Below are 23,932 nucleotides of genomic sequence, written 5' to 3'. Positions count from 1 at the left end.
TTTGTATCAACACATTTTCATAAACTTCAATTGAAATTAAATTTATTTATATTCAATTTATACCTTATTTGAAGCGAAAAATGTTGAATTGCATACACAAAAATTGATTTATAAAATTTTATCGCTTCGGCTTTTAGCCTATTCTTTTATTATGTTCGGCTTTCGTGTTGCAAATATATAGTTATCTCATTTTCTCATATACAATAAAAGACTTCTAATTAGAAATTCAAATATCACTGACAGTGTAGCCAGCCTATAATTTAAATGTGTATTATCGCACTAACTCGCTTTTGATATGTTCGAAAACAAATAATTGTTATAACATTTAAAATATATATTTTACTGATATAATGAAGTGCAATTTTTTCAACATAAAGAATTTAGCAATGGGTGCCAATTATACAGCTTAATTATATATATATATAGAGCATGCTTAAGGCTTTACATAATTACACGTGTTTTAATAAATTTAATTCCATACTATTTTATATACTAAAAAATCATTTGCTTTTATTTTTTATTTACACACAGTTCACATGTGCTTATAATTTTTAAGTAACAATAATATTAGTACAAAACTCTACTTCGTATAACACATTATTCATAATATAACACAAGTGCATATAGGTGGCATCACTTTAATAAACAGAAAACGCGTGATAAAGTAGAAAATATAACGGCACTAAGCAAAACTATGATAAACAGTCCAAAGAAGGAATAAAGACCGGACAAAATGGAGAACCTATGATTTTTATACATGAACACTTTTTTTTTTGCAAAACAACTTATTAAGAATCATTTCATATTATAAGAAAAAATTTCTTTTTTTTATAAAATTCTTATAATACATTTTCGGAAAAATACATGTAATAATGATTAATGTTCATGCGGCCGACGCCATTTCTATACAAATTTTATCTAGCTATCACTTTTACACTTATTTTGTAATTGCGTTTTTTGAACTTTATTCACATAATCACATAAAACGGCACTGCGTTGATGGAATAAATTTATTAGAAATTAATATTTTTATATGTACCACAATATGTTGTTTTACTCTTGAAATATGTACTTGAGACTTTTTATTTAAACTATTACAAAAATTGTCGTTTAACTATACATAAAATGATAAATATTTTTCAGCGAACAAAAACGATACCTGCAAATGGTGAGACTATATTAATATTTGCGAATGCTACCAGACCACAAAAAATCAAATCGATGCATAAAACACAATATGACATAACCACATGTTATACACACAAGTTACCGATAGAGTCTAATCGGCATTTTTGACATTACCTTTTCTATTAAGAATTTTATTTATTAAAAACAGATATTTTTTCATGTATATTTCTGTTATAATAAAACGCTCATTTTGATATTGCAAAATATATATGAAGTTATTGAGTAATTTTTGTGCAGACTAATTGGGCATTGAAATATAAACTATAATATATTAATTATATTTAAATAAATTATATTTTATTGAAATACTAGTCCAATACTTCGACTATTTTCGATAGTCAGTTTCAGAGAATTGATCATTACTTAAATGATCCGGGTTAATTACCCGGTCAAAAATTATATAAGTTTTTTGGTCACAAAAAAGAATAAAATATATAGAAGTCGAATATATATATATATTATATATAACATAAAAAAAACTTGTAGCTCATATAAACATTTAATATTTAGTTAAAATTACCTGTCAGATTCGATTTTCCACGTATATAAATACAATAAGCTTCACAAAGGTCTTTGAACCAGTTTCTTGAATGCTCTCTTATGAAGCACTATAGGAAAGATATAAATTAATGAATGCAATGAATACAATAATGAACACAATAAGTTTCACAAAGGGATTTGAACAAATTTCTTGAGCTCACATAAACATTATAAACATTTAATATTTAATTAAAATTACCTGTCAGATTCGATTTTCCACGTATATAAATATAAGCTTCACAAAGGTCTTTGAACCAGTTTCTTGAATACTCTCTTATGAAACACTATAGGAAAGATATAAATTAATGAATAGAATGATGATCACAATAAGTTTCACAAAAGGATTTGAACAAGTTTCTTGAGCTCACATAAACATTATAAACAATTAATATTTAATTAAAATTACCTGTCAAATTCGGTTTTCCACGTATATAAATACAAAAAACTTCACAAAGGTCTTTGAACCAGTTTCTTGAATGATCTCTTATGAAGCACTATAGGAAAGATATAAATTAATGAATGCAATGAATACAATAATGAACACAATAAGTTTCACAAAGGGATTTGAACAAATTTCTTGAGCTCACATAAATATTATAAAATTTAATATTTAGTTAATATTACCTGTCAGATTCGGTTTTCCACGTATATAAATACAAAGAGCTTCACAAAGGTCTTTGAACCAGTTTCTTGAATATGGAACACTATAGGAAATATAAAAATTAATGAATGCAATGAATACTATAATGAACACAATAAGTTTCACGAAGGGCTTTGAACAAGTTTCTTGAGCTCACATAAACATTATACACATTTAATATTTAGTTAATATTACCTGTCAAATTCGGTTTTCCACGTATATAAATACAATAAACTTCACAAAGGTCTTTGAACCAGTTTCTTGAATGCTCTCTTATAAAACAATATAAGAAAGATAAAAATTAATGAATACAATAATGAACACAATCAATGAATGCAATGTTTCACAAAATACTTTGAACAAGTTTCTTGAATGCTCTCTTATGAAACAATATGGTAAAGATAAAAATTAATGCCAAGTAAAAAATTTTCAATATTTGAAAAAAAATCCTAGCTTACTAAGATTGTTAAAAACTTCTTAACATGTAAAAATACAACTACAATTTCCAGACTACTAAATTTTTGAATTTCATTTTTAAATCTAGTGGTACGTTTACATAATGCTTATCTTGACTGCAAATTTTGTCTAATTTTGTCAATTACCAGACTACTAAATTTATATATTTCATTTTTAAATCTAATGGTACGTTTACATAATGCTTATCTTGACTGCAAATTTTGTCTAATACAAATTAAGTATTTACACTTTAACATCCAGAATTTAGCGAACAGTGAGACAAGCAAAAAAAAAGAAAAAGGAATTTAATTTTTATTTAAGATTTACTTTTCAATATGATTCGTTATAATTTGATTTTTAATTCTGACTCAAGTTGTTAACTATTGTTTTCTATTTATTTAAAATAAATAGAAAATTTACAAGTTATTCGTCAATTCCTTGATTTCTATGTTTAATTTATTAAATACAATTGATTTTATAGCATAGACGAGATCACACATTATTATTAAGTCTGTATATGTTCATTTTTTGCTAATTTGAAATATTGAAATTATCATTTGTGGAGTTTATATGACCAGGTCTAGTTGCAATTTATTGTTCATTAAAGTTTTCAATACTAGTAATAGTACCAATTTACATCAAATTATAATAAATCAATATTTATTTATATTATTGAAACTTAATAAATACAAATATTGGCCGTGCTGTTTTATTATTTATTACATATTTTATTTTTTTTAGTACATATTTTATTTTACAATAATATATGTGACTGTTTTCATTTGATTAGTTTTACTGAAAAATTGAATTAATATAGATACGGGTTATATACAATTTAATAATAATAATTTAATAACAAAAAACATGATATCATTATAGCGATAATAGAAATAACTTGTCAGGAAATTTTTAAAATGATAATTGAACGTATACACTTGTTAAGATAAATTCGAAAATAAGATAACGATAGTCTAAACATACAATTATTATACTTAAGTTTAACTAATTTTCTTATAGTACATTTACACAGTCTCATTTAGGCACTTGCTCATTTATATAAATGAGTGAACGTTCACATTATAATCAGTTCAATTATGCACTTAGCGGAATTTTATAAATCTTGCCTAATAATACATCACATAAAAAAATTTAATATATGATAGATCATTTATATACATTTAATATATCAATTAATTAATACTTACTTCTTAGGTGCTTTTGTTTACAGCTGAGCTGTAGTTTGTTTACATTTTACATATAAAACATATGTCGCATATTTAAAATATTTTTAATTTCTTTTGTGGGAAATTTATTTTTAAGAATTGCATTCGACATTTTTAGCTTTAGCTGACTTATTGATAATGAGCTCATTTATTTGAAATCTTTTTGTATAGTAAATCATCCTCATTAGTGGCTATAATGAGCAAAACCGTTTAAATAAGACAATGTGTATGTGCTAAAACCTATATAGGCCGTGTGCGAATTCAAGTATATCGAGGGGAAATAGTAAATTACTTGGTATGGCAGCGAATGTTGGTATTTACCAGAATTTCAAGTAGGGTACATTAGATAAAAATTAGGTGTTATCATTATGAAAATTTAAAAAAATTTTTAATAAATATATGTATAAATTTGAAAACTTTTAACCAAATAATAATAAGTGCAATAAATAAAAAAATAAACATTTACATAAGTGCAGTGCAAAAAATACCTTTAAAATTTCGAATTACTTTGCCTTAATTTACTCTAACTCGCACACGGCCTCTATAGTAATTAAGAATAATAAAAGGCTGTTTTATATTATTAATTTTAGTTGTGTTTTTATTGCATGAATTATCATAGTGCTAGACCAGAGATGTAGCCGATTATATATTTAATTTTCAACACAATCCGTTTGTTTTGTTTTTGCTGCTCCTATTGAAATATGTTGTATGTATCATTTTTAATATTAAATAATTTTTTTTTTTTTAACTATATACGCTCCATATGCCGACATAACTTTTATGTACAATATTTCATCGAAACTCATATATAATATAACATCTCTGTGTAAACATATGCTACTTTTGACATTTCTAGTAATTGCCTTGTGTGCAGGCTTTTTAAATTAAGTAACAAATTATTTGATACTTTATTGCCACAAATTGTATTAATTAAAATTTAAAACAATGTCGATTTCACCTCTGTCACCAGCTAGCGGCATTGGCCGTTTTTACAAACGATCTGCGAAAATTATACGATTTCAAAGAATGGGCTGTACAAATCGTCCGTTTTTTCATATTGTCGTAATGGAGGTATGTATATTATTGAAGTCTTAACATTGTTCAATATTACATTGTTGGATTTTATAGCGAAGAAAAGAGCAACACCAACCCATCATAGAGCAAGTTGGAACTTACGATCCGAGTCCAAATCAATATAATGAGCGATTAGTAGCGTTTAATTTTGAACGTATACGACATTGGTTAGGTAACGGCGCTCATCTTTCAACGCCAGTTGCTGAATTATTAGGAATTTCTGGACTTTTGCCAATACATCCACGTACTTATATGACAGCTTGGCGTAGTAGGCAAAAAATTGCAACAAAGGAAGCAGAAGATGCCAAAACAAATGCAAATGTTAAAGAAGATTCAGTTAAACAAGACACATAAATCTTGAGACAAATCAGCAATAATTATTTTAAGTTTTGTTTAAATTTTAAATAAAAAGCTTCCACCACAAGCTATTAAAAAAAATAGTTTTAATGATTACTAAAAAATATTCAATATTCTATAAATTGATATTTTTTGTTGGTTATCTATTGGAGTTTACAAAACTGCCTTCTTCAAAAAAATTGTTCTTAATATTTGTATATTTGTTTATGCGGTCTTATTTAATGCTTTTGTTGTATATCCATTGGGGCTTGCTTGTGAAGACCTTTTGGAAGAAGGCGAATGGCACTTGATCATCACTGGCGACGAAAAGGTCCCGGGACGCTTAACATATATTTGTTTATGCGATCCTATTCAAAAAGAATAAATCCATTCTTGCATTTACTATTGCATAGAACTAAGGATTTTCTTTAAGATAATTTTGATTGAACACTAAATCATAAGATTCAGCTTCCAACAGTCCAAATTTACTACACATACATTTTAAACCAACTGTGAGAATATAATAAACTTTAGCTAATTATTCTAAACCGTTATTATTCATATCTTGTTTTATTGATTACTAAAATTAACACAATTCACTTATTTAACGATCATATTAAACAAACTTTCATATATTTCAGTACATAAAATTTTTGTTATTTATATAAAAAAATATATATGATCCCAAATCCTTATATAACAATGTGTCTAAAATCAATTATGCGGTGTGATAAAATAAAAGTGTAGAGAGATTTCAAAAGTATTATGGTTGAAGAAGCTTCTTAAATTTTTGTATAAAACACCGAATTAAATAGGAAACTGAAGACGTGTTTGTAACGTTTATTCTTTCTTTAATACAGCTTCTGCGGAATTCCTGGCTTTATTAAGAAAGTCATCAATTGCCTTATCAGCAGCTAAAATAAATAAATTATAACAATTAGCATTACAAATGATAAAAGACGAATAATAAGTAATAAATCTCACCCTTGTGATGTTTTAAGAAGAATGGACGAACAACGTGTGTATAAATAAGAAATGAACCATTTTTCTCGATTGGAAGCATGCACCAGATTAGGAAAACGCACTATTTAAAAAAAATTAATATAAGATTCGTAAATATCTAATTTAGGAAACAAAATTACCTTAAGCAGCCAATAGAATGGTATGATGTGGGTCAATACAACTGAAAAATATTCAATAATCGATAAAAGTCCATAGCACACCCAATATGTTAGCCACTTTGTATCATCCAATTTTGGTGAGGATTCAATAGCATGAATTGATATATAGGCAGGATATACAACACCAATAATGTTACATAGAAGTTGAGCGCCATAACCAAATATCAAATAAAAAGCACAAAATGCTGCAACACCTATAGAGAAATAAAAAAAAGAAAAATAATTTAAATTTATTTATTATAATTTATTAAATATATTTAAATAATTTAAATTTTTTTTAAAATAGAAAATATTTATACACAGTTAATATATAGAAATTTTTAAGCCTAACGATAAATTTGCTTAGTTTTGTCTTTATATTTGGTGCTGTTAGCTGTTACTTCTATTCTTAATGCTAGTGTTTATTTTTTTTTTGGTAATGTTTTTAATATTTGCATTAATTTTTCTTGATGCTGCTGGCTAGCATTTATGACTTTCTATATTTTACTGCACAAACATGAGGTAACTTAAGCAATCAATGTTTGCTTGGGTCAAGAGATATGACTTCATTTAATATTCTCTGTTGAGGATTGTTTATATTTATTTAGAAGGTATTTGTAGCAATAGTTAGAATAAAAAGGTGTAGAGATAGGCTGTATCACCGGTGGATTGATATAAAACGTACTTGCTGTTCAAGATTGGAAAAGGCGAGCAAGCAGTGGAGACGCCGGAAGAGACATACTGCGTTAGGCTTAAACCCAGTAACGGGCTGTTATAACCATTTAATTAAGTGTTTATTTTCAATATATTTTAGTGATAAAAAGTGTATTTTTATTGATATTATTTATTAGTTTAAGAATTCCGTTATGTGTTAACCATAGACTACGTGTTTTAGAATATTTGGTTAATAGACGTATTGCGACCTCGTGAAGTATTATGTTAAATTTACTATTTTCAATAGTTCTATTTAAATTAAAAAAGAAAAAAACAATTTAAAATTGAGGAACTTTATAACGAAATTCGTAATAACAATATGCAACACACTTATCATGGATTATATACTGTATTCCCTATAAGTAAAGGAGATAAGAAGAACTTAGTAACATTATTAATACATATGTAGTGTAATAGATATTTCGAATGTAGCGCCAAGGAATACTACCTAAAATATACTATGTTGTTCTATAAGTTCGTGGAATGTGATATGCTTGTCTATAATAGAACTAAAAGTTCGAAGTTATATTAATATTTTATCTCTAAATAAGAAAAGAATTTCACAAGTATATAAATAATATTTCATTTCGATTTGTTAATTTGTTCTTTGTTCACATGTCATTTGAAGATAACGTGTCAGTGTAAAATATTGTTTATCATGCAATGATTAAAATTTAAAAAACAAAAATAAAGACTTAACGATGAAAATTTAATACACCGAAGTGGCGAATGGATAATGTTCGTAAGTGGGCCAGTTTCTTAAAAAGAAGTTGCACAAATTTTGAAGATTTCACGTAAACGATGTCCAAAAACATTCTGAACACCAGAAAATGATTTACAGATAGAGATTAAGCAGAAGCTCTAGGCATTTTTTTAGGCATAGCGCCGAAAAATATATCATGTCAAGTTTTGGGTATCAAGAAAGTGCTTTATGGGTACAAGTTTACTAACATCTTTAAAATAATAAACAAAAAGAGGTGCAACTTCATTCACAAAGTAGTAAAAATTCATTAGGATGATCGGAATTGTGAGGCCACCAAAATTATCGTCGCAGTTAATAGAGAGTAAAAGTGCACAGGTGCACTGACTCAACTCAACTAGGCTCAACATAGTATAAAAAACAAATTCCTATCCAAAATTGGTTCAGAAAGAATTTGCGTTCATTTTTTAGGAGGTAGATTATGTTAGATTACCTGCAAACTGAGAAAAGAATAACGCATTAGAATCTTTTGGAACAAAGGCATGAAAAATCACTATAGGATTGTATGAGGCTAATTGATCAATTACTTTCAACTATTGTTATAAATAAAAAAATGCTCTTGAAATATTAAACGGTTTAAACCAAAAAAATAATAATTCTCTACCAAGACAATCTGCTCATACAGTCGAAAAAATCAGTGAATCAAATCATGTATGAACTGTAACAACAGTTAATCTGTTTGCCAAATTTACTTCCATCCATAGTTTTTATCACACTTCAATAAATTCCTTCGTGTAAAAGATGTCTCATCTAACAATCAGCATATTTGCCAGATTTGCTTCTCGTTGGCTTTTAACAAAAGAGAAAAATATGACTCTTTTAATGAGTTAACATGAAAATGAGCAGTTAACATGAAAGGAAATATAAAGATGTATATGGGTAGTGTGAAAAGAAAGGGGATTGTTTAAAAGTACAAATGGATTAAACATGGATGAGATATAAATTGAAGTCAACCAGTGTCAAGGTGGAGAAACCTAGCAACTTCAACTGAGCGAGCCGAAATAATCGTTCTATTCGCCAATTTTACTTCTCTCTACAGTTTTTTCGTTCTCCTCAAAATATTTTTTCTCATTTTCATGGAAAATAAAATAAATCAAGAGATATACTACCTTTGACTATCAGCTATTTTTTCTTACTACTCAAAATATTCTTTTATAGAAATTGTGGTCATACAAAAAGACCAGCCTATTGTTCAATTTCACTTTTCTCTGACTACTTTTTTTGCGCGCCTTATAATGTATCGAATATACTTCTCTCTGACTATTCATTCTTGGAAGAAAATGTATCTCATTTAAAAACCATCCAATGCGTCAAATTTACTTCCTTCAAACTACTAACTTTTCGTACACCTCAAAATTTGTTTAGCTTGACTTCTCTCTAACACTAATCTGTTCTCACAGGACAATATATTTTTCATAGTCAGTGTGTCCCATACAAAGACCAGCCTATTCATTAGATATACTTCCCTCTTACTATAATCTCTTCTTAAATCACAATATATTGTTTTATGAAAGTGTATTTCATACAAAGACCAGTCTATTCGTCAGATTTACGTCCCCCCAACTAATTATCTGCTATCTACAACTCTATCTCAAGACCAGCCTATTCGTCAGAATTACGTTCCTCTAACTACTATTTTTTTACAGTCTTCGAAAATTATTCTTATGCAGCCAGTACCAACCCATTGGCAGTGGGCTTTATTTTCAGAGTAAACAAAAATGTAAATGTATGTATATAATTAAACTATTTTAATAAATCTGAATTTCCGTATCCCGATTGTTTATATGTAGGCCGTATTTATTTTATTTTAATGTTAATTTTTTCTTGACGAGATTGACGCGTCTTTATGACGAAAAGAAACTAAAAGTTAAATGGATTCGAATAGCAAATAAATTTTATTTTTAGGAGTGATGTATGTTTCGGTTAAAGACGTTCAGTGGGTATATGTTAATTTTTTTTTTAATTTAAAAAAAAGAAATGCTAAGTTTCAAATTCACAAATCGATTACGTGTTAAAGTATGTGTATGTATTCCAAGTGTTAACGTGTAAAAAGGTTCTAGATAAAATTGTAATAAAATTTATATATTTAAGTATGTGCTATTTATGCTAATCATGATAATTAAAATAACGCTGATGATGATGCGAAGCGATCAAAGGTATTTATTTAGAAGATGTAAGTATATATGTATGTAAGTATATAGAGCAATGACTTTCGACATTGTGAAATGCAATTGCATTTATTTTATTATATTTGCTAAAACTAGATTTTTAATTAACTTAAAAAAAGGTAATTACTCATTCCGAAATGCTGATTTAACATTTTGCAATGAAGTTAAAAATATATCACGTATCACTAAGTATCACTAACGATAAATGAACAATTTAAGTTAATAGATAAAATATTAAAACTATTATTGTTATCATGAAAGAAATGGAGTTAAGCATGACTAATTAAATTATTTCGTTATTTTGTTAATAGTTTAAATTTAATTGTTGTTGTTGATATTCATTATAGACGTGTAGCACTAGAAATTAAGCAACACACACACAAATATATACACCAATGTGAAATACACACCGATTCCAATTTTAACTAAAGGCACACTTATTTCCTTTCGATGTTGTTCTCGGCGTTTGATTTTCATTATCCAATCGCATAGCCACATTTAACAATGCCTTACTGAGGTAGGCAAGAAGGTCAGCAGGCAGTTCCAAACAGGTTTATGTCATAGAACACAGGTACAAAAAAAAAACAAAAAACTGAATTTAACGCGTTGTTTATAGTAAACTACACCAAACTGTCAAACTTAAAGACACGAACGGAATTTAAAAAAAATTTAAAATTATGCCCTGAAATTGGAGACTAAATATATGACTCTTGACTATATGTGCAAGCGATGTTGCCAAAATGCGCAAAAACCTATTAAACAATATGTAATAACGCAGTTAAATGTAATAACGCAGTTAAATGTAAAAACAAAAAAAAGTAATTAAGAAGTATAAAAACTCTGCATTTTGACATTACCTATAAAAATTATAAAAATGCGATAAAACGAGGAGCAATTTGTACACGAAGAATACGAAAGAGAAGAAGCAACAAAAGACAAACGAAAAAAGATCATAGAAAATTTTCCCGGTACACATATCACATATAAGATATAAAAAACAGTTCCTCCGAAATTATTTATATAAGCTAAAAAATATAAAGTTCTTTGTAAATTATTAAATTATATATTATTTTTGCCAATTGAAATTGCCCGAAGCAGATATATTAATTATATTTTCCATTTTTAGCTGCAAACTATATTTGGTATGCATGCTATTTTTACGCACATTTTTTTTTTTGTACGGTAACACAAATCGATTTGCCAAACTTACCAAGAAATAAATAAACGCGTGGAACACCGGTCTTTGCTTCCACAACATCTAAAGCTTGAGTCCATGGTTTGGATGCGTCATGTAGAGATTCATCGAGAATTTTTTTATATTGGTCCAAACGCTGTTGAGCTACTTGTTTTGCTTGGTCCATTGTGAGTTTTTATTTGAATTCGTTATAAAATCTTTTGTAGTAAAAATAATTCGTCAATTGCTTTATTTAAATAAATATATATTTTTTTAGAAGTGACAGATATTATAAATAATTGTATTACTTTTTTTTTTTGTAATGAATTATTTCTTAGTATTCTTCTAGACTATCTGAAAAGAAAAAAGCCAATGCTATGTTGACTATCACTTCAACGCAATCGACGAACCAATGATTGTTAAAACACATTTTAGCTGTCAAAAACATTATATGCATTGAAACGTATACAAAGAAATGTACTGTATTCAGTATTGCCATACTTAAATTCTGAGGATATATTTATGAAAACGTTGCTCATAAGTTTGATTTTATTTATAATTACCATTATATATTCTGACAGTTTATGTTGATAACTAATACATTTATATTTAAATAACAACGTATTAAAAAATTTTCAAATTAAAGTATTTCAAATTTAGGTCGTGTGCGAGTTAGGCTAAGTTGATGCTAAACCAAATGGGAGATTTTTTGGGATTTTTTGCACTGCACACATTTAGCCATTTATCAACACGTATCGACACATCACTACATTATCGGCTCATCTTAGAATTTCCCTTATTTAGAACGCAATTTAGCCTAACTCGCACACGTCCTTAATTTAAAGTTTGACTTTGGACGTGTGCGAGTTAGGCTAAGTAGATGCTAAACCAAATGGGAGATTTTTTGGGATTTCTTGCACTGCACACATTTAGCAGTATTATATGCTCTTTAATGATTTTTAGGTTTTTAAATAAATGATGGAGTAAGGATGTGTGCGAGTTCGAATAAATTGAGGTAGAGTAATTTGAAATATTCTAGTGATATTTTGCACTGCATTTATGTAAATATTTATTTATTTCTTTATTGCACTTCTTCATTATTTTTGGTTAAAATTTTTCACATTTATTTATTAAACATCTTTTTAAATTTTCATAATGGTAACACCTAGTTTTTATCTAATTTACCCTATTTGAAATTCCAGTAAATATCAACATTCGTTGCCATACCAACATAATTTACTATTTACCACAATTTACCATCAATTTACTCAAACTCGAACACGTCCTGAGCATGTAATATGGTTAAGGCATAAAAATTATATTTTTAAATATATTTACTTTTATAAATATATATAGAAGGAATATGAATGAATTTTAAACAAAATATTTTGTTTAATAAAATTTTCGCGCGAATAGTTCTCAGCAGCAACTGTAAGCACTCGCATATGATTATTTACATTGATTTGTTCGTACGAACTGGCAAGACAAAATTCGCATGCGATGTAATCGTAGCCTAAGCCACCAAAATCCTAGCCTCACTCAACAAAAAAAAAAAAATACGTTTACCCCACAAATTTAATTCCTATAAAAATTTTGTTAATTATTTTAAAGTAATATAGAATATATTTTAAGTATATGTGAGAGAGTTAGTTGCGATTTTCAACTTACTATTTTTAAAAAATGCGCTATGAGAAATTCATGAAAATTATTGAGTGTGATTATCTATAAGATCAGATAAGTTTGTGTCTGATCTTGTCAACTTTGGAACACTCATTAATGATTGGCTTTTCACGAAAAAAAAACAAAAAACCAAAGTTAAAAATAAATATAGGTCGTGTGCGAGTTAGGCTAAGTTGCGTTCTAAATGAGGGAAATTCTAAGCTGTGCCGATAATGTAGTGATGTGTCGATACGTGTTGATAAATGGCAAAATGTGTGCAGTGAAAAAAATCCCAAAAAACTTCCCATTTGGTTTAGCATCAACTTAGCCTAACTCGCACACGTCCATAATGTCATATTTTCTTTCTAATAAAAACAGTGTACGCAAAAAGTACGGATACGTTTTTAAGTAAAACTTGGAATCATATGATTTTTTTACTAGATTTTACTAGCAGTTTTATTTGAATAAAGTAGAAATGACTTTCAAATTTTACAATATATTTTTTATTATAAATTTCGTGTCATGACGACAATTCTTCAAGCAAATTTTATTTAAACGAAATAACAACTTGCACTTACATACACTTTCACCTTACTAGATTATGTGTACGCGAACAGAAAATTACAAAAACCAAGTAACTTTTTACTTGTGTTTTACTATAAGTACGTACGGGAACAGGTCTATATAGATCATTGCTGTTTTGTCTAATATTTTTATGTGTTACTAAAAAAGAAACGAAAGATTTGCTTAACTTTTGAATATTTTTTTTATTTACTTTTAGTTTATTCCCATATACCTTTTGTTTATTCAGCATCATTTTATCCTTTTTTACTTATTTATAATTATATAACAGTTAAATTTAAGTTTATTAAGTTAAGTTTAAGTTTATTTATAATTCTTTTTTACTGGAAAAAAGAAAATTTGCAAAAACCTTTTTCAAAACTGTTTATATTTAAACTTAATCATCTACGGATGAAAAACATTAAAAAATTTAATTTTTTTTTGCATTTCTAGTAATTGCAAGTTAAAAAAAATAAAAAATTTGCGGATTAAGAAAATTACAGTAAAGGATATTACAGTAAATGTGATTATTATGAGGAAGCTTTTATGTTCTATGTTCTATACCTATCAGTATGACTTAATATTAATGAAGTTATGATAGTAAGATAATGAAGTTGTTAAAATATTAATTAAATTATTTAAAATAGAACCCAAATAACCTTATTTACTATTTAGTTCTAAAGTGTTATTATTATTATTTCTAAATTTGTAATCTCTTCGCTTAGACATCTTAATAAATCCATTAATCGGGTACTCGAAACATGTTGTAATAAAAAACGCTACTATATTGCTAAAAATATAACTACATATAATAATTGTTATCTGAAAGATATGGAATTCAAAATAGTGTAAAACTTTATAAATAATATATTTAAAATACCACATTAAGCCGACTAATGTAAATTGGAGGTCTATACAAAGTAGCCATTAAATGCAGAATGGCGAAATGCCATAGATATGCTTGGAAAGATATTTTCGCTAAAACTGTAGACGATGGAAGCACTGACGTTTTATGAAAAATTCCTATAAATAAAAATGAAATAAATTAAATAATTTAAAAATAAAATTAAAAATATTCATTTTATAGTATCTAAGTATGTAATATGAAAACAGTTGCTATAATTTTATAACTTACCTCCCATTTTAAAGCACATGCCAAAAACAAATAATCCACATATGATAACCCATAAATTTTTGTATAATCCTGCAAAAATTGCAACAAAAATAGATGGCTTCTCAAAAGTTTGTTCCATCATTAAAGTTCCAATAGATATTAATACAAAAAACATTGGAATGAGTGACCACCAGGCCAGCTTATACTTGAGAATTCTGTGATAATTCTGTGTAGCATTATTATTATTATTTACTAATTTTAAAAACACATCCGAACAGATAATGCCACACAAATATCCGCTAATATTGGTATAGAAAGGTATATAAGTTTGGTAGAACGTTTCATTATTTCTGAAGTACAAGTATCGGTATGTTCTGAAAAATATATGTATGTATAAAAGTATTTATTTTACGAGTATCGAAAAATATATGTGTTATGTATAATGGAAATGATCACAATATATTAAGTGTGATTGGTTAGTGGTAATTTCTTTGTTGTCAGAAAATGTTCCTAAATTTCTGGTAGAAATTGTTAAAATTACAACTACTTAGAGATATGTACCAGACAAGGTACCTTCTGCTCAAAAAGTACCCGGATTTTGTAAATAAAATACACAAATTTAAATTTTATTCCAAATTTATTTTATCTCCTTCAAAATATGCTTCTTCTAAAGCGATACACATATGCCAACACTTAATCCAATCTTCCATACACTTTTCGTAGGCCCGTGCAGGTATGGCTTTTAGTTCCTTCAGCGAATTCTCTTTTACCGATTCAATCGACACAAAACGCTTACCACGAAGGGTAAGCGATCCAGATCTGGCGAGTATGGTGTCTGAGCGATGACAGTGGTGCCGTGAGTGGTCAAAAAAATGCGTACAACAATAATTTTCCATAGTAAAAATCGCTAAATGCACTTGAGGTAGTCTCACATTAACAGCTGCTGTAAACAAACTGATTGATAGATGGCGCTCGAATTTGTACCACATGTCAAGAAAGGGTGTACCAACATACTAAAAAAAATTTTGAAAACGGTCTATTAGTTAAGGAGTAGTTAACAAACAACAAAATCCGGATACTTTTTGAGCAGAAGATATACTCAAGCATTGACAATATGAGCATTTTTATCCAATCAAAAAACTATCTTCTCATTTAAATTGATTTACGAATATTTTGAAGTAATTAAAATCCTATTTGGGAAAGATAGGATATGAAGGTACATATATATGAAAATATGAAGGTAATGAAAGGGTAGACAAATGAGTTGCAGTTAGTCTCTACATAGGTCAAAAACTATTCTACGGAGTTAACAATACTGTCAGTAATAGCACGATATGTGAAAAATAGAAGAAAAGTCTCATGACTATCCATAAAGGCGCACGATAAGGAAACAGGGTTGTCAACTCTAAACAAATTAATTTGGAATCTATTTTAAACCTAAGCAAAAAAGATATAAAGATATAAAAATTTACCCTTAACTAAAAATAGGTCACCGTTTATATAAAAACCCACTTTTTTGTATTAAATTTGATCAGTTTTTATATTAACTTCTCATACAATTATCACATCTAATATGACGAGTAACATTACTAGGCAGCCCTAAATCTATCCTTAATAATACATCAAGGGTTTATATATTATATACTTACTCTGGATACATGTGATAAATTGGTTCGAGGTTTAAGTAGTATGTTAATAAACTTGGTATCAAAAAAGCACATAGAATTAACACAAAGTATATGTACTTCTTCAAATTTGGATATCTAGAGATAAAGTTAAAAGCGGAATACTGTAGTTTAAGAAATTGTAGGTTATTTTCTTTGAACTTACTTTGCTGTAATTATTGTGATTATTAGAAATAATTCAAACAGTTGCATATCGGCTGCAAGATACCAAGTCTGATGTGAACACTAAAAACAAAAATTTAGAAATCATTTCAAATAATAAATTTATCTTACACTATATTTCATAAAGAAATTATTAATAAAAAGTATGTTCTTCCACCAATACTCTCGACAAAAGGTACGGTCTGGCTGTGCTATATGCAACCAAAGAGGTCCATCTTGTAATTTATTTAGTATTGTACCAGTGAAAAGTATATATAAAAGCAGAGATGGGAGAAATCTGCAATTTGAGAAAGAGTTAATAATAACTAACAAACTAAACATTATAATAAATAATTTATTTTGAACAGTCTCAATAAATTTCAATATAAATGAAGATCTGTTATCCACTTTATAAAATATATGAAGCCTGTGGACTTCATTAAATTTGATCTATAAATAGATAAATATTCAGAGTACAAAGTTTCAGAAATTCAAAATTTTCAGTCAAAATAGATTTTTTTCCTTTCTTAGTAAGCTCCATCGGCTGCAAAACAACTATGTCAGCGTTTGATCCAATTTTTGACATATTTTTCGAAGATTGATTAAGATATGGTCTCAAATACTTTTTAATTTTTGTTTGCCCACAATCAACTTTAGACGACTTTTTCAAAGCCATATATAGGAAGCCAAATCAGTTGAGTACGGTGCTTGGTCCATCACATTTCTTGAGTTTTTTTGTGAAGAACTTAAAAACAACGCAGTATTTTTTATATGCCTTTTTAAAATTCCGAATACTTTGTACACTGTTTGTATGTTTGTAAAATGAACTATATATATGTGTAAGTTTTAACCAGACAAAATAACTTTTGAAAACTAGCTCTAGAAATTCTTGTATGTATACTCGAATATGCTATATCTAAATATAACAATAATAGAAAAATTTGAATCATTAATCCCAGTAAATCTTACGCTTTAAAAATCCTCAATATAACACAACATTACCTGATATCAACATCTTAAGAAATGTTAGAGATATAGATTTCTAATATAAGCTTGTTTTAACCATTACTGAAGTAGGGCGGAACAATAAATTCTAAGACCATGAAGAAAACACTATAGATTTTAAGATGGTCTTGCCGTTTAAACTAAAATAGTTATACTTTACAATCAGAATAAAAACGAATAGAATGAATCTATTGCATAAATACGAAAATACGTTAAGTAGAATGAATATATTAAATTTTGAAAACCCTGGAAAGTATATATATTCTTACTTCTTCTCCAGTGATATAACGTATGTCTGTCTTTTTTAAGACAAACTAGGCTCATAGTATTTGAGACACAGATATTTTTACTCAACAATGTGAGATACACTGATCTAGGCATATAACGTATGTCTGTCTCACTCAAGACAAACTAGGCTCTCAGTGTTCAAGACACAGATATTCTTACTCAACAATGTGAGATACACTGATCCAGGGATATAACGTATGTCTGTCTCACTCAAGACAAACTAGGCTCTTAGGGTTGAGACATTTGGTTTTCGGTAATTTTAGTGGCGTCAGAGCATTTTTTTCTGTCCTAGTAGTGCTTATGCAGTAGCAGTTATGAAAATCTAAAATTAAAATAAACTTGTGTGGTTGATAAGATAAATTATTTTCGGAAGATCAATGTTTGAGATGTTCACTAGACTTTCACACATACGGTCATAAAATTTAAAGTTGTAAAACCAGCTTGCGATCTTGATAGAGAAGTCTATTTTTAGAAGATCTATGTTTAGGATGTTCACCTTACTCATTAGTTCTAAAATTTAGGTAAGTTTATGAGATAAATGAATGAAATTCAGTCTATGGGACTTCTTAGACAGAAATCTGGAGTGTTTATATATTAGAACTGGCATTTAAAAAACAAGTTATGTTAATTAGACTTAATTTTCTATCTTACTAATCCATTTAGATAACAAAATCGTGGCATTCAATAATTATATTTTTGATAATACTGCAAAGGTTCTAATACAGCTTGGTGGATTGTAACTTTAGGATTAATAAGGATGTTAATTAGACTTCATTTTCTATCTAACTAATCCGTTTAGATTACAAAATCATGGCATTCAATAATTATATTTTTGATAATACTGTACAGATTCTAATACAGCATGGTGGATCAAAGTTTTAGGTTCTTATTTGTTTTACAAGAAACAAAACATGATGATCGTTACGAATTGTTAAAGAGGATTATGTATCCACAGGAGTATTATTATTTATTATTAACTATACAAAGCCTACCCAAAGTCCCTTAAAGCTTTGTTAACAAAGTCCAGAACTAAATTTAGAGAAGAGCTTTTAGTCTACAAAGGAGTAACAAGTGTGTTTGATTGTTTATTAAATAAAAGAGTACAACACCTATTTGTTATTTGTATGGTTAAATTAGCAATTCCCACATCATCCGCAAATGAATAAAGCAATAGTCAACACCTTGAAGACATTATCTGCGTCAGTATCTATATACTTTATATACTTTGGCTGTTATTTTTAAAAACAAATGCAAAAGAATTTATATAAGATTGTTAATATCTATTGAGAAACTCACCTTATATAGCGGAGTATGAATATCTTAAAATAAATCACAATTCCTTGCTTAATATCGGTAGACGGGGTTACCATTTGCTTTTGGTTAAAAGTGAAATTCAACAAAAATCCGCTGATTATGAAGAATATTTGTATGAAAGCAGTTCCATTTTGTATGATTATTGCTTCGGCATGTTTTAACATTGTCTCAATAAATTCCGAATTTTGCATGTGGGATGTCAGTACAAGTAAGTAAACATGAGCAGATATCACTAAATACACTCCAATAATTCGAATTACATTAAAGCCTTCTAAGTTTTTAATTAAATCATTTGGATTGGGGCGCCTCGTCAAACGATGGTAGTTACGTAAAAACGAAAAAGACGTCAAAATCTTTTCAACTAAAAAATAGGATTGATCTATTAGTAAAATATATCAAGATTAAAATATATATGTTAATGCTATTATTACCATTTGTATTTAAATCTTCTTTATAGAAATTTTTAGTGCAAGCAGTTTGAGATTTCTTTTTTTTGAGAGCATAATCATATATACTTGATGCAATATTAAGAACCAAAATAACACCAAAAATGTAATAAGCTATTATATCCAATGTATCTATATAAAAAATTTTTTTATAAATTGCATTAATATCATTAAGTATTTAAGTATTTGTACAGGTTGTGAACGGTATGAGAGAGATATAGTGGGTGATATAAAAGCTATCCACAGTTTTCGGATTCATTTTGCAACAAATATTTATCGATTTCTTACAGATTTGCCTGAGCTGTCATCCTAAAATATTGGGGACTTAGCTAGATGCATAGAATTGTCAGGTTGGTACTGGCCTTCTAGTCTATGTACAAACCAACGCTATTTTTGTGGTATTACAACGGGACATTATTTGTGCTCAAATGGACTTTCTTGGTATATAAGTCCGAAACTCCAACCTAACCAAATATAAACTGTTAAGTGGTAGATGTTTAGTGCCTCGGGTATCTTTTGTTAGCTTACGTATTGGTCTTGTTCTATCAGTTGCAAAATTTCATAGACTTTTTATGTGACAAAAAATGACTGATACTTTTTATATCACCAAATATATGTATGAGTTATTTTATTATAAGCGAAAAATTAAGTATTCTAGTTCAAGTAAAATATTTTATGGATCTTAGTAAATAATATATATATATTTATATAAGTAATAAAATGAATTTATAAATAGAATTCAAAATTTTTTCATTGCTTTAAATATGCCTTTATATTAAAATTACATATATTGAATGCCTCTAAATTTACAATTAAAAATAACTATATTTAATTAATCCATAGTTGGTTTATGATTTTGTTCTAATAAACCACAGCAAGTAAGGTTGTTAATGAGAACTTTCACAGTAAATTAATAAAACTCCAAGTTTGAACATACAAGTCAAGTACGGCTTTGGGTCAGTCGACTAATAAAGGCTGACTCTGAGCTTCAATTATGGCAGAGCAAAAATTCAATTAATTAAAAATAATATAATCTTGTTGTTGTGATTTAATAAATTATAATATATATATATATATATATAATAAATTATTATTATAATACTATAATAATTATAATATTAATAATGTTATATATATGTATAATATTATTATTACATGTATTATTATATATTCAACATTTTCAAAACTTACCATTATCACTAAATGGAGTTGAGTTTCCACTCTGACAATATTCAATATAGGTGCGAAGTTTTAGGTTATATTTTTCCATAAATTTATAATTAAGGCAAATATTTGTCACATTCTTGTAGTTTGCCTTTAATTCAGCATTATTTTTATGTACAGTATCATAATATGACGCAAGCTTAATTATAAAATTCGTTATTATTTTCACCAATTTATTTTGTTTAGAAACGAGTAAACTCACCTCATTATCTTTAATTTCACCAGTAATATATTTTTCAATGTCAGTGTTTAAGGATTTCACAATGTTTATGCAAGTATTTAAACAAACTCCAAAAAATAAATGATCATGTCTGTAATTATATCTAAAATCAGATGATAGCTGTGTAATATTTTTCCATAATGTGGATGTTGCATTTGGTATTATTTCTGCAAAAACAACACAGTATGTATTGTTTGGGGATGGAAGAGCTAAACAGCTATCGTAGTCTTCAAATGAATGGAGAGGTGGTATTGCTTGAAGATGATAATATATATAAATATTTAAATTAATGTGTTTTGGTTATTAAAGAGAATTATATTATAAATAGTGATAATGGTATATAACTAAATTATTATTTATTTATAATATAAATAATAAATTATAAATAATAACTATATATAAATAAGTAATAAAAAATATAATATTAATATACTATAGAATATAATGATAATACTGTTTTTTATTCAAAGCACGAAATTAGCATATATTGTTTTCGAAATGTTCTAATATATAGGATATTAAAGGGACAGTTTTTCATAAAAATCTTTACTAAAAAAACCTTTCAGATGAACTGAAAAGTTTTATAAGGACTTTATACTAATATATTTCATACTAATATTTCATACTAATTTTTCCATAAATGCTATAATTAATAACGAAAAAAAATCTTTAGCTTATCATCTATAATAATGATATTTGAAAGTTAGTTCTACATTAAAGTTTTTCGCTCTCTATCTTAGACAACCAAAGAAAAGTACCAACTTGAACTATTCCACTTAACTTTATCCGAAATTATGATATGTTTAAAGTACATAGATAATGTATTGAACAAGTTTTTAAGGTGACTGTGGTATAGTTTAAAGAGTCGGCTCAAATATAGAAACTAACCATTCTACAGTAAGAACTATGAATGGTGCCAAATACTCCTTTTAAATCCTAATCAATAAAAGATTACTTTATAATATTTATTATTTACAAATATAGAAACAAAACATATATATAAATAAATATACTTCCTTTATAATGTTCAGAATACCAAGAGAAATGATAAGAAGTAAAAATAATGTAAAATTTTGTATATTATATATTTTTTAATATAAAGCCGTAACTCCAACTAAAAATAATAAATGCTTAATTATTATTTATTTATTATATATATTTAGCATTTATTATTTTTGCTCCAACGAATTGTTTTATATATGTATTATTCCTTAAAAGACAACCGATTCTAAAACGCGAACTGTTAACATAAGAGACAATGTTAAGCTTATGAGTTAACAGAAAAGTTAACATTAAATTTGTAAGTTAACATAGAAGTTAACTTACCATACTGAGATAGCATCAGTATGGTTTTTTACATCATATTTATACTTTAAAACCTGTAAAACACAACTAAGGTTAGCAAATTAATTAAATTTAATTTGTATATAAATATAATGCATATATATATTTAACTGATGTTAATGTAATACTGTATCATATAGATTAAGATGGTGTAATTTAATATTATTTAAATCATTATAACAAGTATTGAGTAATTGATTAGATAGTAATTGATAATTGCTATCTAAAATATATAAATACAAAGTAAGAAAAACTTGAAGCATGAACTGGTCATTTTTATAAGTTAAAGTTAAAAACTGGTTTCATTTTGTAAGAACACATACGTACATATTAGTGGGAATAGAATCATTATCAGAAGCCTTCGTGTGACACCTTGATCCATTAAAACCAAGGCTTTAAAACGATTTATGAATATTTCAGGATTTTAAAATGTTTCATACTTAGAAAAAAAGTTTCTATAAGTTTAATAGGGAAGTGGGAGTGGAAGAGAGAGAAGATTAGACTATTGAAAATAGTGAGATTGTTATGAGTTAAAATGTCAGATAAATAGGATTAAACAAGGGCTGTTTATTTTGGAATACGATTTTTAAAGTAATGCCGAATATGATATTATCGCTTAAGATTTATGAGAACGAAGTAGGAACCAGCAGAAGAGGAAGGCGATCAAGAAAACGATGGAGAGACAGTGTGCAGCAGGATTTAGAAGTCATGAACATAAGAAATTGGAAAACAAACGCAAAAAATAGAGAGGAATTGAAGGATGTTGTTAAACATACAGTCCTACATGGACGGTATAGTCACGGATGATAGTGATATTTTTAAGATATATATATATATATATATACGATATATAAGTTAAAATACATTAGTTGAAGTCATGAACATAAAAAATTGGAAAACAAACGCAAAAAATAGAGAGGAATCGAAGGATGTTGTTAAACATACAGTCCTACATGGACTGTATAGTCACGGATGATAGTGATACGGATTCTTAAAGTTTTCACTTCATCTGCTTGAATAAAGACAATATCCTTAACTTAGGACTTTTATAAATCACTAAACTGCACAACATTTAATAATATTTTTTTAAGTATTACTTTTCACTACACCGTTCATAAAAGTTTTAATACATATCTTGTTCTAAAATATATATAGGTATATATATATTAATAAATTAATAATAAAAAACAATTTTAAAGTTCACTTTAAAACTATTTAATAAAATAAATAACGCACTTATTGATTCAGCAACAACATTCCGTAATGCATATAACAAAAAAAATTGAAAAAAAAATATTTTCCGTACATTTATTTTACGACTGAACATTATAGGTTCCGAACAACTTCTAAGAATGATTTCTTAAATATTAGAATGCTAAACTTAAAATAGTTCTAAGCTGTTAAGTGTTTAACTTTGCATGCGAAAATTAATCGGTTGAGTAATTAACAGTTAATAATCAATGCATTAATTAATAACCAATTAATAAAATGTGCTTTA

The 23,932-nt window shown here is 27.3% G+C and overlaps 4 protein-coding genes across 8 annotated transcripts in view; 1 reads left to right on the top strand and 3 right to left on the bottom strand.

Moving 5' to 3' along the window:
- The window catches only part of LOC119686254 (protein lingerer-like), a 19,220-nt gene extending 17,435 nt beyond the window's left edge, over positions 1 to 1,785 (bottom strand). For all 3 annotated transcript variants that reach the window (XM_038100786.1, XM_038100788.1, XM_038100789.1), the window contains exon 1: positions 1,709 to 1,785. The gene's annotated coding sequence lies outside the window, so the exon portion shown is untranslated. The remainder of the gene's footprint in view (positions 1 to 1,708) is intronic.
- Positions 1,786 to 4,898: 3,113 nt separating this feature from the next.
- On the top strand, positions 4,899 to 5,551 carry LOC119680424 (probable 28S ribosomal protein S16, mitochondrial). Its single transcript, XM_038093232.1, has 2 exons — positions 4,899 to 5,118; positions 5,176 to 5,551. Exons 1-2 carry the CDS (start codon positions 4,993 to 4,995, stop codon positions 5,473 to 5,475), a joined length of 426 nt encoding a protein of 141 aa, XP_037949160.1. The 5' UTR covers positions 4,899 to 4,992; the 3' UTR covers positions 5,476 to 5,551.
- A 457-nt stretch (positions 5,552 to 6,008) lies between these two features.
- On the bottom strand, positions 6,009 to 11,918 carry LOC119680423 (receptor expression-enhancing protein 5-like). 3 transcript variants are annotated; one of them, XM_038093228.1, is made up of 5 exons: positions 11,742 to 11,918; positions 11,470 to 11,651; positions 6,600 to 6,832; positions 6,442 to 6,541; positions 6,009 to 6,371 (listed from the first exon to the last, which is right to left on the bottom strand). In XM_038093228.1, the coding sequence occupies exons 2-5, from the start codon at positions 11,618 to 11,620 to the stop codon at positions 6,298 to 6,300; spliced, it is 558 nt and encodes a 185-aa protein (XP_037949156.1). In that variant the 5' UTR covers positions 11,621 to 11,651; positions 11,742 to 11,918; the 3' UTR covers positions 6,009 to 6,297. The 3 variants fall into 3 exon arrangements, with proteins under 3 accessions (XP_037949156.1, XP_037949157.1, XP_037949158.1); XM_038093229.1 differs by lacking the exon at positions 11,742 to 11,918 and having other exon boundaries at positions 11,470 to 11,680; XM_038093230.1 differs by lacking the exons at positions 11,470 to 11,651; positions 11,742 to 11,918 and adding an exon at positions 10,670 to 10,971.
- A 2,395-nt stretch (positions 11,919 to 14,313) lies between these two features.
- LOC119677025 (nose resistant to fluoxetine protein 6-like) lies at positions 14,314 to 23,761 on the bottom strand. Its single transcript, XM_038088292.1, has 11 exons — positions 23,671 to 23,761; positions 21,073 to 21,344; positions 20,838 to 21,009; positions 19,632 to 19,778; positions 19,183 to 19,561; positions 16,726 to 16,891; positions 16,598 to 16,677; positions 16,417 to 16,530; positions 14,789 to 15,141; positions 14,534 to 14,676; positions 14,314 to 14,475 (listed from the first exon to the last, which is right to left on the bottom strand). Exons 1-11 carry the CDS (start codon positions 23,759 to 23,761, stop codon positions 14,314 to 14,316), a joined length of 2,079 nt encoding a protein of 692 aa, XP_037944220.1.
- Positions 23,762 to 23,932: the final 171 nt, after the last annotated feature.

The sequence above is a fragment of the Teleopsis dalmanni genome, chromosome 2 (genome assembly GCF_002237135.1).
Source record: "Teleopsis dalmanni isolate 2A chromosome 2, ASM223713v2, whole genome shotgun sequence".
In the NCBI taxonomy this organism is placed as follows: Eukaryota; Metazoa; Arthropoda; class Insecta; order Diptera; family Diopsidae; genus Teleopsis; species Teleopsis dalmanni.
This window is presented reverse-complemented; position numbering and strand designations above follow the sequence as displayed.

What these genes read in the sequence shown, in the direction of transcription:
- LOC119677025 (XM_038088292.1), bottom strand. Translation starts at nt 23,761, where the DNA reads ATGTTCAGTCGTAAAATAAATGTACGGAAAATATTTTTTTTTCAATTT. An exon ending in AGAAGATTTAAATACAAATG is followed by an intron (nt 19,562 to 19,631) that starts GTAATAATAGCA and finishes CCTATTTTTTAG; the next exon opens with TTGAAAAGATTTTGACGTCT. An exon ending in ATTTCTTTATGAAATATAGT is followed by an intron (nt 16,678 to 16,725) that starts GTAAGATAAATT and finishes TTTTGTTTTTAG; the next exon opens with TGTTCACATCAGACTTGGTA.
- LOC119680424 (XM_038093232.1), top strand. Translation starts at nt 4,993, where the DNA reads ATGTCGATTTCACCTCTGTCACCAGCTAGCGGCATTGGCCGTTTTTAC. An exon ending in TTCATATTGTCGTAATGGAG is followed by an intron (nt 5,119 to 5,175) that starts GTATGTATATTA and finishes TGGATTTTATAG; the next exon opens with CGAAGAAAAGAGCAACACCA.
- LOC119680423 (XM_038093228.1), bottom strand. Translation starts at nt 11,620, where the DNA reads ATGGACCAAGCAAAACAAGTAGCTCAACAGCGTTTGGACCAATATAAA. An exon ending in ACGCGTTTATTTATTTCTTG is followed by an intron (nt 6,833 to 11,469) that starts GTAAGTTTGGCA and finishes ATTTCTCTATAG; the next exon opens with GTGTTGCAGCATTTTGTGCT. An exon ending in CTTCTTAAAACATCACAAGG is followed by an intron (nt 6,372 to 6,441) that starts GTGAGATTTATT and finishes TATTTATTTTAG; the next exon opens with CTGCTGATAAGGCAATTGAT.